We start from the raw sequence: 16,728 nt of genomic DNA, 5'->3' as shown, positions 1-16,728 counted from the left end.
GAATAATATATTCCAATATCGTGTTATTTTAGTTGCAGCTTCCACCATATATACTTAAAATTATAAGAACGACAAGCGTAGCACTTTGGTATAGATTGTATGCAGGATATTTTTGGACGTATGAAACGATTTTGACCAGTCACCGTAGGGACTTCCCGCGCTATATGTATTTCGATAGGGAAAACGTTATGTTGACATTTAATAGTCAAATTGCCTCAAATATGACTTTTAGCGAGTCATGGTACGGCATTTATGACATGTGTATCCATTCTCTTGAAACGAACTTTAGTCAGTAGCGGTAATCTGACCGTGGTTGCTGTTAATAACGGTGAGTAGTGCGATCTACCGATCACTTCGCATACGATTTCGCCGAAATTATTGTAAACATTATTATAGTATCTAATAATTGAATGAAATTTTAAATATAATTAAAATATATATATTGCAACATTAGTCCAGATAAACAATGAACTTTTTTTTTTATTACCAGATATTATAATAATAGGATTCAATTGCGTACTTCGGTTAATGTTTTCTGAGATGGGGGAAAACATCGTGTCTTTGGAAAACTTGAGTTTATTGAAAATGTTAGTAAATTTTGGGAGCCATTCTTTACCACGCGCTATAACCGAGTTAGCGCTGTATTGAAGGGCGCAATAACGAGGGAACACTGTATTTACATGCAATCATGTGGAAACTTCCAACTATAAATATTTCAGAGCAGATTCAAAGGGAAAAGCTAGCTGAAGACATGTTCGTTGGGCTATTTTTTAGTGGTGACTTTGAAACGCTAATTACAACACATTTGTGATATTAGACTGACAAAAAACACCGGGGTCATTAAAAAAGTAGTGGGTATTAGTAAGTGTATTGTCTTGTATTGATACAGAAAAAAGCATACTGTATTCGACGTAATAAGTGCATTGGGCGCTCTCAAAATTAGAAATAGGGGGCTCTGATTCGAATTTATTTTGGTGAAAAAAACAGAGTTAAAAGATAAATTTTGTGGTTTATGCTGACAGCCTGAAATGTTTATGTACGACAGATATATTTTTCCAGAATTTAATTCCACGGTGCGTATTATACGCGAATAAATACAAGTCTTGTGTACATTGATCAATCGGAAGGGGTGCTAATTGGGATTGTTCACTTGCCAATATATTAGCAAATATAGCCTATGGTGCTTATTAGAGCGGGGCGCTTATTACGCCGAATACGGTATCATGTATTGTATTGTCACGTGTAATTGTAAACTCGCGGTCCACCAATGTTTTGTTTCACCCTTAGAATTGGATGACACCATAAGGCATGGTGTATACGTTAAGTATGAGATGAGGTGTTTTCTAGCTAAAACATGTTGTTATTGATATTTTTAACATTTCCTTTATTTTTCAGTGGGAAAGACGTCACTTATCACAAGGTTCATGTATGACAGTTTTGACAACACATATCAGGTAAGAGTTGTGATCGATGAATATGAGGAAATATCACCCACTGAATAAATGTAAATATGTGACACATTGAATTGTGATGTTTGAATCCTTAAGTCACAGCTAAGACACATCTGGTAGAATAATAATGTCATTTGTTGCAATAACAGTTGAGTATTTATGTCGTCTCTTGTGAAGTCATAAGTGGAAGTTATTGTTTGTCTTGAAATGCATACAACAAACCACAACCCAAGTCTTATATCTCAGGAGGGGCGGTGGGGTGGCCTTGTGGTTAAAGCGTACGCTCGTCACACCAAAGACCCAGGTTCGATTCCCTCCTTGGGTACAATGTGTGAAGCCCATTCTGGTGTCCCCTGTCGTGATATTGCTGGAATATTGCTAAAACCATACTCACTCACTTATATCTCAGGAGGGGCAGTGGGGATGACCTAGTGGTTAAAGCGTACGCTCATCACGCCAAAGACCCGGGTTCGCTTCCCGACATGGGTACAATGTGTGAAGCCCATTCTGGTGTCCTCTGTCGTGATAATGCTGGAATATTGCTAAAACCATGCTCATATCTCAGGACCCTTGTACTGTCAAAGCGTAGCAGGGCAATTGTGTTCTGTTGGCCGAAGGCACTGCAGAGTTATTTCTCTTACTGAGCGGTGATTTTGTTAATCTTCGATTTCAACCTTTGGTCAGCGTCATGGTCATGGGGTTCCTGAAGTGGGCAGCATCTGTGACTTGCATCCCTTCAGGCTTTCCTCCTACATCAAGTGGGGGATCGGTAGCCCAGTGGTTAAAGCGTTCGCTTGTCACGCCGAAGACCCGGGTTCGATTCCCGACATGGGTACAATGTGTGCAGCCCATTTCTGGTGTCCCCCGCCGTGATATTGCTGGAATATTGCTAAAAGTGGCGTAAAACCATACTCACTCACTCCTACATCAAGCTGACACATTGTCATGTAGCTGAAATACTGTATTCGAAAGCTTTGAATCCAACTTATCCGCTCCCTGCCTTACTAGCTTTTTAAAGAACTATAATTATCGTAGGTGGTCATCATATTCCAATTGGATTGATGCTCATGATGTCAATCACTGGATTGTCTGGTCCAGACTCGATTATTTACAGACTGCTGTCATATAGCTGGAATATTGCTGAGTGTGGCGTTAAACAATAAACAAATACACAAATATTGTGATTTGATACCTCAGATTGACCGGTCAGAATCAAGTTATTTCCAAATCTATGGTAGAATTTACAATCTGTGTAAAGATATCAAGTGTCTGTGTATGTTTACTTGTTACCCGTGCAGTTTGTGGTTAAACATTCTCGGAAAGTACATGTATGTGAAAGCTTTTGGGGCACTGAGTTTCAAAGTGCGAATCATGCCTGCACAAAGACTCCACTTTCTTACATGGGTACATCACGCCGAAGCCCTGCGTTCAATTGCCCACATTGGTAAAATGTATGAAGCCACGATATTGCTGGAATATTGATGAACGTGGAAAGTCCAGTTGTTCTTGTCATTGCAGGGGCACAGGTGCCCAAGTCGTGTAACACACCACTATTCACTGTGCGTAGTTGCGTCCTTTGGGCACGTCAGAAAACCACGATTGTGTTCCGGGTTCACCCTGATTGTGTTTCAAGGTTGTCCTATTATATAACCTGAGTACTGTTTAAAGTGGCGTTAAACCAAACTCAATCACTCAATCCTATTTTTCGATAAGTTATAGCTTCAATCATGGATTTGGCATATGTAAATAAATTATTGTGCTTATCACTTAGTACAAGGACAACAAACAGTAAGATCCTTTCCTTCAAAACCTGGGTGGTGTGAATCGTCCGTTTGCCTACAGCAAGATTCCAAATGAATGTGCAGAGTTGTATCCCTTAGATGTAACAGGATCTGCTGAGCACAGGTTCAGTTCAGTTATGATTCTTGGTCTGTCAGCTCAAGGGTTAAATATGAAGGGGGAAATATCAATGACTTTAATCACTTCTGGTTTCTGCAGACTGGCATGCCGTGTTAACTTAAATACTGTCCATAGCTGATGAAATATGGTTCACAGTGGACAAATGGCATAACACCAGCGTTAGAAATTGGCACTAGTCCATGCCAAACTGCCCAATAGTTAAGGTCTCCTAAGGACTAGTAGAAATTTGCCTTTTTCAGGTGTTTTGCTATATGTTATCATTATAAGGACTAGTGGGCTAAAACTGTTAGTTTCTATTGCTGATAACACCCCATTCCCTGAAAGAAAGTGGCAATATTTGTATAGTAAATATAGCAGCCTGTTAGAGACTAACCAATTGATCCGAAACCCTTCTTCAAAAACCTCAGGCATTGCTTGAAAATGACTTGTCTTCATCACCGCTCATCTTTCCATTGATTGATTTTCCTGTGTTGGATCGTAGCCCTGCGCACTGGTTGGGCGTATCGGCATTGACCCAAGGTGCCATTTTGAAACTGCACTGCTAGTGTTATTGAGCAATTGGTCTACAAACTACGTCTGTAACAGTAACACTTGTGTCACGCCTTACGCTATTTGAAATAGACACGTGTCAAAGGCCTCTGGAAAGACTATTTTGGGCTTGCATTAGATAAAGTGTTTTTTGAACATAATGATTTCGGGAAGTTTCATTTTCGTGCAAAAAGAGCAAGTTGGTCGATATTTTTTTGTCAGCTTGAAAAATGTGTTTGGCTTCGAGCATCCTGTGCACTTCAGTCTGGGTAAGGTTTTATAGATTTGTTTTATTAGATCTGGCGTAGCTATTGATGAATTCTTTTGAAAGTGTCAGTGAGGAATAGCTTATGTAAAAAATGATGGAATTAAAAGTTTTAGTATATCTTTAACATACACTGGGATACTTTGCTGGGATGGAAGTCAGGTAATCAACAAAGGCCCATCTGAATAATTCATTGTAAGGGATCAGATCGAAGCATTAAAACTTGCCTGAGCCACTCTGCCCTCAGACATTCTGTTGGAAAATCTCTGCCATTGGATTTCAACCTGTTTGCCCTGATCCTGATTCCGTATCACAAGATGGATGCACCTTCGAGGAGGAATAGGGTTTGGAAGTTGGGAAGGGGGTGGGGGATGAAATTAACTGCTATACTATTTGAATCTGGGACCCCTAAAGTTTCATCTTTTGATATTTTAGCATTAGCGTTACAGGGTTTCAGATGAGTTCACTTTCAAGGACATTGACTGATTGTCATCCAACGTGTCCAAAAGATATGGTTTCTATTTTGGGTAATGATACAGGATATTATCCAGTCAAAAGTACATGAAATCACGACCGTGTAGGAGTGACATACGCATGAGGAGTCTCAGGGCTTATGATCCGGGGTAGAATAGGACTTCAGCAACCCATGCTTGCCGTAAAAGGCGACTATGCTTGTCGTAAAAGGCGACGAACGGGATCGGATGGTCAGGCTTGCTGACTTGGTTGATACATGTCATCGATCCCAATTGCGTGGATCAATGCTCGTGATATTAATCACTGGATTGTCTGGTCCAGACTCAATAATTTACAGACCGCCGTTATATAGCTGGAATATTGCTGAGTGTGGCGTTAAAGACAACAACAACAACAACAACAAAATATTGTGGACATTTGAGATATAACAAAAACAGTTGCTTTCTGTTATTGATAATGACTAGTCAGTTTCGGTAAATCTAAACTTTATTTCATCACAATAGTTTATGTGAGTTATTATCGATGACAACTGTTTCATATCAATAATCGTTAATATTTCTTCCCATCAGCGATAATTCTGATTATTGATCTTTTTAGCCACCCCTAGCCCTTAACATACTTAAACCAATTTCTGTTTCCTTGTGACCGTTTGTGGTGTATTCCAATCAATTATACAAATTTATGCAACTGGCAGTAATCTCATGTGTGTTCCAGAAGAATGACAGTTGAACTTCTCATTATAACTGATCTGGTTTTACCTTTCTCTGTCTGGTGTTGAATAACTGCACAGGTATAATAGGACATCTACCACATCACTCATTCTTATATTACAGCACGGCTAATGACATTTGTGCGTGTGACAGCTGATCTGATTAGACATAGGGTGGACATCAACCTCATGCTCGTCACAGAAATATATACAGTAGAATGCCAGGAGGCACGGGTGGCCCAGTCGTCTAAGGCGATTCGCTGTGCAGAGTTGCGTCTCTTGGGCACGCCAGATACCTATGATTGTGGGTTCGAATCCCGGTTCGCCCCGATTATGTTTCTAGGTTTGTCAGCACCATACCCGTGCTCGTGGGTTTCACCGAAGTGGTAAACGTCTGAGACCTGCATCACTTCGGGCTTTCCTCCCACATTAAGCTGACACGCCGCGATATAACTGGAATATTGTTAAAAGCGGCGTTAAACCCAACTCACTCACTCACTCACTCACTCACTCACTCACTCAGTAGAATGCCATAGGCTGGGTTTCACCCAGCAATCACTGACCACAGAAGGCCTGGGTCATTCTTGTATTTCAGGTGAAAATATAGTGTCAGGTATTTATCACATCTATAAGACTATCAGGAATATCTTGTACTGTTGTTCTGTCCTTGATCTATGAATAGAGTGACGAAAGAGCCTGACAAGATAGATTTTGTGATGAACATTTGTGCACCCCATAATAAAATTGGGGTGAACACATTGTATAATGTTGAAAGGCCCTCTCGTTCGCTTGTTACTCCCAAGACTCAGGTTTGATGCTCCATTTGGGTTCTGTGTAAGTCCCATTTCTGGTGTCTCCTTGTCTCGATATTGCTGTAATAAAAGCTGTGTAAAATCAGATTCACTCACTCACTCACCTTAGGTGATGTTATAGCATGGCCAAAATTCCACAAATACTGGTAACGTTCACAAGGACTTATGTGTGGAAGAGGTCAGCCCATCTATCAGACAATATGCACCACCATCCGTATGTTCTTATTACAACATAAAAATGACAGAAATTGCACAAAACTTTTGTCTGCTAGCCCGAACACAACATTATCTTCAGTGTAGTACAAGATTCGTTTTATATGTACTCTGCTTACAAGACCAAACAGAATTTTGCTGGACTTTGGCTTCGGACCAGTGGTTTTAGTCGCAGACTGAAATTATGGGAACCTTTTTTATGTTAAACTGAGGAAATAATTGAAATTCATAATCAGTGTTAGAAATTGGCACTAGTCCTGTAGTCCTTGCCAAACTGACCAATAGTTAGGTATCATAAGGACTAGTAGAAATTTTCAATTTTTAAGGGTTTTGCTAAATGTTATCATTATAAGGACTAGTGAACTAAAACTCTTAGTTTCTCCCGCTGATAATTGGTACGTATGATTTTGGTTTCCCCAAACACATCCTCAATGACAGACAATTAGTTTTACCTATGGAAAGAGTCCTATTAACTTCCTCAAAGACAATGTCATTTGTCCAGACCTAACGATGCAGATCAGTACAGTCAAGATCGTGTGACCAAGTGACTCAGTCACTTCAGGACACATCTGGTGAAGCAAAAGATCTACCGAGTGCGCTACACATCTTAAAGCTTTTGAATTTTTTTTCAAAATGCAATGTTTCTTGTGCTTTTTATATTTTCACCCATAATTCTAATATTTTTGCCTTCATTTTCAACCATGCTACAATTGTTGGACTTGCAGGCGGTTAGTGTCCATTACTCATGAGCTGTTTTGTAGTCCTTATGCTATGCTGCAGTGGCAGTGTTGTTAGCACTCAGTATTTGTTTATTTTCGCATGGATTAGTGAAAGCTAGCAATGTTATAAATGTGACTTCTTTGCATGTGCATGCTTATTTTTCCAAATTGCTTCAACAGAAGCAGTGTGGACTTGGCTTGATCACTTAACCGCATTTATACGGAGCTTTTCCCAGTCAGTGAAAACAGGTCTGAATGGGAATCTCAATGGAGTTGTTTTTTTGGCCAAATCTTGAAAATACTTTATTGCAAGGGCTGCTTTTTGTCTTGACATTTTTGTGAGTTTTGTACAAAGTCGTTTCTTTAAATCATGTCTTCTGCAATTGTGATTTTTGATTCCTTTGAAATCATCTGGTCAGTGTTGTCTTGATGTTGCTTGATGAGATGTGTTGCGCTCGTTATATTTTTAGTTTTCGTTGAAATCAACCCCGTCTAAAAAACATGGCCTAGCTTTGCTAAGAGTTGAGAAACACGGCTAGCACAGGTAGTTTATAAGCCCTCTTATATAAAGTCGTCTTAGGTTGATTTGAATTCCTTGTAAGAACATTACTTATCCATTATTAGGGCTCTTTGTGTTCTTAATGGCATCATTACCATGGATACTTAGCTGATTACAGCTCTTGTTGGCCACTGAGTATTGATGTTATAATTTGTCTGATCAAAGCGGTCATTTCTCTTGTTAGCTGTGAGAGAAGATAGGAACGGGACAAGACTTGCTGGGTCTTGTGCAGATTAATGAACTGTTTGGCTCAGGGACATGCTGAAATATAGATTAGGTCTGGAATTGGTCTTGTTTGTTTAGATTAGTAAGGCGATATTGTATCTTGATATATGGTCTCTGATGTGAAACTTTGATGTACACTGCAAATCAGACCCGTGAAGATCTGGGGTAATACAGGTCTTCGGCAAACCAGGCTTGCTGTCAAAGGTGACTATGCTTGTCATAAGAGGGGACTAACGGGATGGGGTGGTCATGCTCCCTGACTTGGTTGATGCATGTCATCGTATTCCAATTGCGGAAATCGTTGCTCATGATATCAGTCACTGGATTGTCTGGTCCAGACTCGATAGTTTGCAGACTGCTGTCATATAGCTGGAATATTGCTGAGTGCGGCGTTAAACAACAAACAAACCAATTGCAAAGATTGATACTCATGATGTCAATCACTGGATTATCTTGTCCAGGCTCAGTTATTTACAGACAGCCGTCATATGGCTGGAATAAGGAGTTCAGCATTGAACAACAAAATATTTTTTTTATAAATGAAAAGATGATTAATTAAGATACCACTGTGACTAGTACAGTTACTTTTGTTTAAGATGGAAGACAGTCATAAGTTACACTGTGATCAGTCTAGGCAGTATTTACATAATCATGATGATACTGTTCTGTTACAGTATAATTTCACTCAGCGTCCGTGTGCTGTTTGCCACTGTTTGGTAAATAAAGCCGGGTCAGCTTCTGAATAATGGAACAAATATAAAAGTAGAAAAATAATGATATTTCTGTTCTTATGGTTGTCTGTCATCCATCAATCATGACTATTGTCCACATGATCACTGATCCTTTCCAGGCAATGCATTAGTGAAAGAGCAGCAATAGATCTACTGGTCCTTATGATACCTTAACTATTGGGCAGTTTGGCAAGGACTATATGACTAGTGCCAATTTCTAACACTGGATCATGATAGATTAGTCTAGACAGTGGACGCACATATATACGACGAGTTATTGAGTTAATTAACACGTGAGATGACAGTGATAAATTGTGAGGACCATACATTTCACAACAATAATGACAATAAATTCTTGACCTGAAATATATCTAGATCCTGGACGGTAATTAAAGTAATTACAAAACGTACACTACTCCACCATTTTATTTCTCTACAGAACCCTCATGAATATTTGCTGTTAAACACTTGATATTTGTTCTTAATTTTAATACGTCACTGTAACCCTGATTGCTATTCTTGTGAAACGAAACCCTATTCTACATGTCCTAATAATGTTTTCAAGCCCAAGTCTGACCGTTTCCTTGTGAGTCATAGCAACCTGAAGATGATGTCTCACCATTGGCGCCATCAGGGCAAGCTCCACTCTGTATTTGAATTGCATTTATTCAGTATTTGTTATGTCAATAGCGATTGTCTTATTGGATCACGGTTATGGTTGCTTGTGCTTCCTATGAAATATTCATTCCGTGAGCTATTGCGTGTTCCTGCTAACAGTGCGTCTTGACCCAATAAAGTGTGGAGTTTCCTTATTGAAGAGATTCGTGAATGAATCATTTAATTTCAGCTTGACCGAATTCCTTCCTTCTGTTATGCCTCAGGGAAAGTTGGGCAGCCCTGTGGTTGGTGTGGTTGTCAGTGTCATAGACAAAGTCTTATGGTTGATTCCCAACTTGGTACAATATGAATTATGTTTTGTTCCCACCCATATTTTTAATGGCATTCATAGGGTTGAAAACCTGTGTCACTTACTCTGTTTTTTTTGCTGTGTTAGAAAATGGCATTGGTCAGGGATTTGTTAGGGGTAAAGTGATACAGCAAGGTCATGATACGATATGTATCATGATACATAGGTCACGATACAATATGTATCATGATACATGGGTCACGATACATATCATGATACATGGGTCACGCTACGATATGTATCATGATACATGGGTCACGATACGATATGTATCATGGTCATGATGATACATGGGTCACGATACGATATGTATCATGATACATGGGTCAAGATATGATATGTATCATGATACATAGGTCACGATACGTATCGTGATACACATGTTACGTGAAATCGTGTGGAAACTTCTTACTATTAATATTTCAGAGCAGGTTCAAAATGAAAAGCTAGTTGTAGACACATGTTCATTGCGGGTATTATAAGTAGTAAACTTGAAAGGCTAATTACAACACATTTTGCGATATTAGACTGACAAAACTCTGAGATCATTAAACAAGTAGTAAGCATTCCATTTCAGAAAGTGTATCGTCTTGTATCGAAAGAGAAAAAACGTACCATGTATCGTATCGTCGCAAGAAAACTCACAATGCTCCGGTCCACTGATGTATCGTTTCACCCTTAGGATTTGTCAGGAATTTGTTATACTGAGTTCCCCGAAAAGGCAAATTGGGAAAAAATACTCCACTCAATCAGTCATCAAAAGTAACTCCAGTGACCCTGTGAACAGCTTTTATTTCCACAAGAGCATTCAATGCAGTCCTAGTTTTCATGACCCGTGAAGATCCGGGGTGGAATAGGTCTTCAGCAACCCATGCTTGCTGCAAAAGGCGACTATGCTTGTTGTAAGAGGCGACTAATGGTATCGGGTGGTCAGACTCGCTGACTTGGTTGATGCATGTCATCGATCCCAATTGCGTGGATCGATGCTCATGATATCAATCACTGGATTGTCTGGTCCAGACTCGATTATTTACAGACCGCCTTCATATAGCTGGAATATTGCTGAGTGCGGCGTGAAACAACAAACCAACCAACCAACCAACCAACAACCTAGTTTTCACTGTCAGTGTGGACTGTTTGTTGGAGTAGTCGTAAAGCTGCCATGTCAGCAGAAAAGGAGCTGGTATAATGCCATTGATTAGGATCTGATGCATCTCCGCAACATTAAGTATCCCTAATGTTGTAGAGTGTGTTTGACTCGGAAATAGGTTCAGCCGATGTTGGTTGTAGATCTGGAGAGGTGTGAGAGTTCATCACCTTTGTATCGACATCCTGTGTCTGTCTGGTGACATGGATGGGAGACTTGTAGGGAATTTGATTGTCTGATCAAGACCGATTTGCAGGACCTGTGATTGATGAGGTTGGTGAGTTGTACTGGGATGAGTCCCTACCAAGAACCTCCTCCATGTTTTACATGATTATTATCATATGCCAGCAATATGGATAGTTTCTCACTGTATCAACCACTTGAGTTCGAAAGTATACGGGGCGGTCGGGTAGCCTAGTGGTTTGAGCGGTCAATCATCACCCAAAGACCTGGGTTCGATTCCCGACATGGGTACATTGTGTGAAGCCCATTTCTGGTGTCCCCCGCCGTGATATTGCTGGAGTATTGCTAAAAGCGGCTAAAACCATACTCACTCACTCAAAAGTATAGGCTTCCTATGTCAACACTACACAAGGATATTGCTGTAATATTGCTGTAATATTGCTGATAGTGCTGAAGAAACCAGCAGTAGAAGATAATATGATGTTTGACCCATGAAGATCCGGGGTAGAATAGGTATTCAGCAACCCATGCATGTGAAAGGTGGCTATGATTGTTGTAGTTGGTTGGTTTGTTGTTTAACGCCGCACTCAGCAATATTCCAGCTATATGACGTTTGTCTGTAAATAATCGAGTCTGGACCGGACAATCCAGTGATTGACATCATGAGCATTGATCCACGCAATTGGGATCGATGTCATGCATCAACCAAGTCAGCGAGTCTGACCACCCGATACCATTAGTCGCCTCTTACAACAAGCATAGTCGCCTTTTGCAGCAAGCACGAGTTGCTGATGACCTATTCTACCCCGGATCTTCACAGATTCGATGCTTCTTGGCCGGTTTACCGGCCTACGGTGTTGAAAGAGTTAGTGGACAAATCGGTAAATGCTGAGACCTGAGAAATCCAGCATTTTCTTCTCCATTTTCAAGACATCCATTGCCGCAGAGTTCCTCTTTTATAAAACCAATAAGCTGACGACGATGAGACAAACATTTGGATATTTGGGGAATGCAAGTCCAGCTTTTACAACAAGATCAAGTGTGTGAGCCACACAGGGTACTCCATCCCAATCCAACAAAGTAATGGCTCTTTTTTTAGTTGGCAGCATTAGCCGAAACGATAACAGGATTTCTTTTAATATCCCATATTTTCACACACTCAGAAAGTGCTTCACTGAGATTTTCTCCAGTATGTCGTCCCAGGAGCTCCCGAAGAACGAAATTCCAATCATCAGTAATGCAGTGAGCTATTACTGTCATGTAGGCCTCGGATGAATCTGTCTCAGATTTTGTATGGCTTGTAGGGTGGATCTTTCTGAATGATTTTTCAAGTTAGTAATGTTGGTCCCTGCATTGCAAATTCGACATTTTGCCTTAGTCATCTCAAGAACAGCCGGCCCATCTCCACCTGGGTTTTGATTTTTTTCAATAGCTCACTCTCTGCCTGACAAGGGAAATAAATTCAGTTCAGTCATCTCACTAACGGTAGGCAAGTTTTTAAAGCATGTCATGTCACTGTTAGATTTGTCAATGTTTGTAGTCACGCTCTCATGGAAAACACCCTCCTATATTTAGGCCTGTTCAGCGATTGGCTGCAGCTTAGATGACATGTGCATTACTGCACTTCTACGTTTTACCGTTATTGGGGCACGCAAGTATGTCTGTTGTTTACATTGAAATTAAGGAACCAGGAAACTTTATCAAATGATGTTGACTTGATGGTAAAAACATAACAACAAACATACTGTTTAAACTCTATTTTGATGTTTAGCATTGTCATTTTTATAATATCATTCGTCTCCCGAGCCCATCAATATACCCTGACGCCATCCAGATCGATTTTTCTGTTGATTATCCAATCAATCGCTCAACCACATGGCATAACAGATTAACTATAATCTTAGCAAAAACAAGTTTTCTGTAGTTCTTTTAAATAGTATATTACTGATTTAAAACAAGGCATACCGTATTCGACGCAATAAGCGCCCAGGGCGCTCTCAAAATTAGAAATAGGGGGTTCTTGTTAGATTATTATTTTGGTTGAAAAACAGAGTTGAAAGACAAATTTCGTGGTTTATGCTGACAGCCTGACTGTTAATATACGACAGATATATTTTTCCAGAATTTAATTGCCCATAATTAAGGGTGTATATAACACACGAGTGCGTATTATACCCGAATAAATAAGTCTTGTGTACATTGATCAATCTGAAGGGGTGCTAATTCGAATTGTTCACTTGCCAATATATTAGCAAATATCGCCGTGGGCGCTTATTAGAGCGGGATGCTTATTACGTCGAATACGGTATATTAAAAATGCCACTAAAAGGACCCGCAGCTGTATGGTCTTGGGGAACCAGTGATTCTTGCTGTCTTGAAAAGGTTTGGAACACTGAGACCATAATCAGGACACGGTCACCTTGTCTGTTAGACCTAGATTACTTCCCTGCCATTAATCCGGCCCTCTGCCACCTGATGCCCTGTCTGAAGCATTAGCATGTCTTCACTAAGCTCTGTCAGGTGACAGGTCACTCTGGAATGGACAGGTCACGCTCTCCATGAAGCACTCAGAGTTGTCCTGCTCATACAATATGGCAAGGTCGATGCATGAAACTTTGATGTTTTCCGCTTGTGTGGCATGGTTCTGGTTGTCTAGACACAGAGTAGCAGAAATCAATACGACCAACAGGTTAGGCCTGTTTAGAGAGCACAAACAGGGTTGTGTGGCAAGCTTGGGCCTGGGTTATTAGCAGCAGCACCACCGATACAGTGTCCAGCTATCCTACTCAAGATACATACCATCATGCGTAAAGAGCATTTAGACACGACTGCCTTATCAGCTGACAGCTGTAGAAATTTACCTGAAATGATTACGAACCGGAAAAACTGGCTACACATGCCCCATCCTGGATTATCCAGTGTATTATTATCGTAAATGCTCTTTAACCATTCACTGACATAGCTTCGTATCAGAAGTGACATCAACGGCTCCAACTTGCCCCTTATTGAGCTCATTCTTTCTGTGATGGTACCCCATATAGAATAATGTCACGAACTCCACAATAGATTGTTAGTTTCCATTATTCCATGTAATATTCTAACCCATTTTGTAAGGTGCCATGATGGCTTGTAGGTTGTTGCAATGATGGATTGTTAGGTGCCATGACTGATTGTAAGATGCCATGCCCTATTGTAAGATGCCATGCCCTATTGTAAGTTGCCATGTCCTATTGTAATTTGCCATGTCCAATTGTTAGGTGCAATGCCCTATTATAAGATGCCATTCCCTATTGTAAGTTGCTATGCCCTATTGTAAGTTGCTATGTTCTATTGTAAGTTGCCATGGCCTATTGTAAGTTGCCATGGCCTATTGTAAGATGCCAGGCCCTATTGTAAGTTGCTATGCCCTATTGTAAGTTGCCATGTCCTATTGTAAGTTGCCATGTCCTATTGTAAGTTGCTATGCCCTATTGTAAGTTGCTATGCCCTATTGTAAGTTGCCATGTCCTATTGTAAGTTGCTATGCCCTATTGTAAGATGCCTTGCCCTATTGTAAGTTGCCATGTCCTATTGTAAGTTGCCATGTCCTATTGTTAGATGCCTTGCCCTATTGTAAGTTGCCATGACCTATTGTTAGATGCCTTGCCCTATTGTAAGTTGCCATGGCCTATTGTATGTTGCCATGTCCTATTGTAAGATGCCATTCCCTATTGTAAGATGCCATGCCCTATTCTAAGTTGCCATGTCCTATTGTTAGGTGCAATGTCCTATTGTTAGATGCCTTGCCCTATTGTAAGTTGCCATGTCCTATTGTAAGTTGCCATGTCCTATTGTAAGTTGCCATGTCCTATTGTTAGGTGCAATGTCCTATTGTTAGATGCCTTGCCCTATTGTAAGATGCCATGCCCTATTCTAAGTTGCCATGTCCTATTGTAAGTTGCCATGTCCTATTGTTAGATGCCTTGCCCTATTGTTAGATGCCTTGCCCTATTGTAAGTTGCCATGTCCTATTGTAAGTTGCCATGTCCTATTGTAAGTTGCTTTGCCCTATTGTAAGTTGCCATGTCCTATTGTAAGTTGCCATGTCCTATTGTAAGTTGCCATGTCCTATTGTAAGTTGCTTTGCCCTATTGTAAGTTGCCATGTCCTATTGTAAGTTGCCATGTCCTATTGTAAGTTGCCATGCCCCATTGTAAGTTGCCATGTCCTATTGTAAGGTGTCATGTCCTATTGTAAGGTGCCATGATGGTAACTTACAATTTATCATGGCAACTTACAATTCATGATCATTTATGTCATGAATGATGAAAAAGATACATACCATGACATTTTATTTTTCTTAAAACTACAGAACGTTATATGTCTAAATATGACCAGATTTCCAACATCAGTTCAACATTCTGAAAGACATTAATTTTGTTTCATATCTAGCCTCAACCATGTCAACATTTTCAGCAAGATGATTCAAGTGGACGTAATTCTTATTTATGACAAACTTGATTGTATTAACGCAGTCATTAGAAGAAAGAAACATCTATACAAATCGGTGAATTTATTATAAAAAAACAACAACAGATCGATATTACCTGTATTACACTGTGATAGGAACTAACAGATTTAGTCCACTGGTCCTTTTCATGGATCGATGCTCATGATATTAATCACTGGATTGTCTGGTCCAAACTCGATTATTTACAGACCGCCGTTATATAGCTGGAATATTGCTGAAGGCAGCGTTGAACAACAAACCAACCAACCAACCAAATCATCATAGCATACCGCAAAACCCTTAAAATGTCCAATTTCTACTAGTGTTTATGATACCTTAACTATTGGCCAGTTTGGCTGGGACTATAAAGAATAACCACCAAAGTTAATATAGGGAGCTCAATTGTAGGCAGAATTTTGTATTGGCTTGTATTTATTAGGTCACGATCTGAAAATGTATGATTCCATATATTCTTATGAATAATGATTAAGTCATTGTTTCTTGTCGAGATGGATTTTGAATATTGAATAATTCAAGAGTTTTGCCACGAACATGATCAAGCTGTTTTGTTGCTTCTCAAGGTTGAAGTCAATAAATTATTGATCTTGTTGCTTCAGTGAGGTTTCAACATGTGTGAGACTCGTCGCTTTTGTTTACTTACATCATTGTCAGGATTCAAATGATTTCTTTGCTATATGTTTCAGAAACCATGACAACCACAGTTGTATTGCTAATAATAGTGTAGACTGTAACAAGTCTCTAATTGCTGGTTCCATGTATTTTATATAATTTATGATCACACCATAATGTTTGTTGTAGGGATGAAAATTAACTATTTACATTACTAGCCTGATTAGTGATAACATATAGCAATACCCAGCGGCAGAAACTAACATTTTTGGACCGCTAGTCCTTATAATGATAATATATAGCAAAACCCTTAAAAATGGCAAATTTCTACTAGTCCTTATGATACCTTAACTATTGGGCAGTTTGGCAAGGACTACAGGACTAGTGCCAATTTCTAGCCCTGAATACCCACAAAATGTTGGAAATTCTGCTGTCTCTTCGGATACCCTTACCATTAACACAAAACTGGTCCGATTGACGATTATGTTTCTAGGTTTTGTCAGCACCATACCCGTGCTCGTGGGTTTCACCGAAGTGGTAAACGTCTGAGACCTGCATCACTTCGGGCTTTCCTCCCACATTAAACTGACACGCTGCGATATAACTGGAATACTGTTGAAAGTGGCGTTAAACCCAACTCACTCACTCACTCACTAGTTACCATCCCTGGTGTTTATGTCAGGGAAACTTTCAGCAAAACTTTGCA

At 39.9% G+C, this 16,728-nt stretch overlaps 1 protein-coding gene across 2 annotated transcripts in view; it reads left to right on the top strand.

Moving 5' to 3' along the window:
• Nucleotides 1–16,728, top strand: part of LOC124152126 (ras-related protein Rab6) — a 52,972-nt gene that overhangs the window by 7,343 nt on the left and 28,901 nt on the right. For both annotated transcript variants that reach the window (XM_046524897.2, XM_046524896.2), the window contains exon 2: nucleotides 1,396–1,454. In XM_046524897.2, coding sequence (XP_046380853.1) covers nucleotides 1,396–1,454 — 59 coding nt within the window. The remainder of the gene's footprint in view (nucleotides 1–1,395; nucleotides 1,455–16,728) is intronic.

Source organism: Haliotis rufescens, unplaced genomic scaffold (genome assembly GCF_023055435.1).
Source record: "Haliotis rufescens isolate VD_foot unplaced genomic scaffold, xgHalRufe1.0.p SCAF_52, whole genome shotgun sequence".
Taxonomy (NCBI): Eukaryota; Metazoa; Mollusca; class Gastropoda; order Lepetellida; family Haliotidae; genus Haliotis; species Haliotis rufescens.
This window is presented reverse-complemented; position numbering and strand designations above follow the sequence as displayed.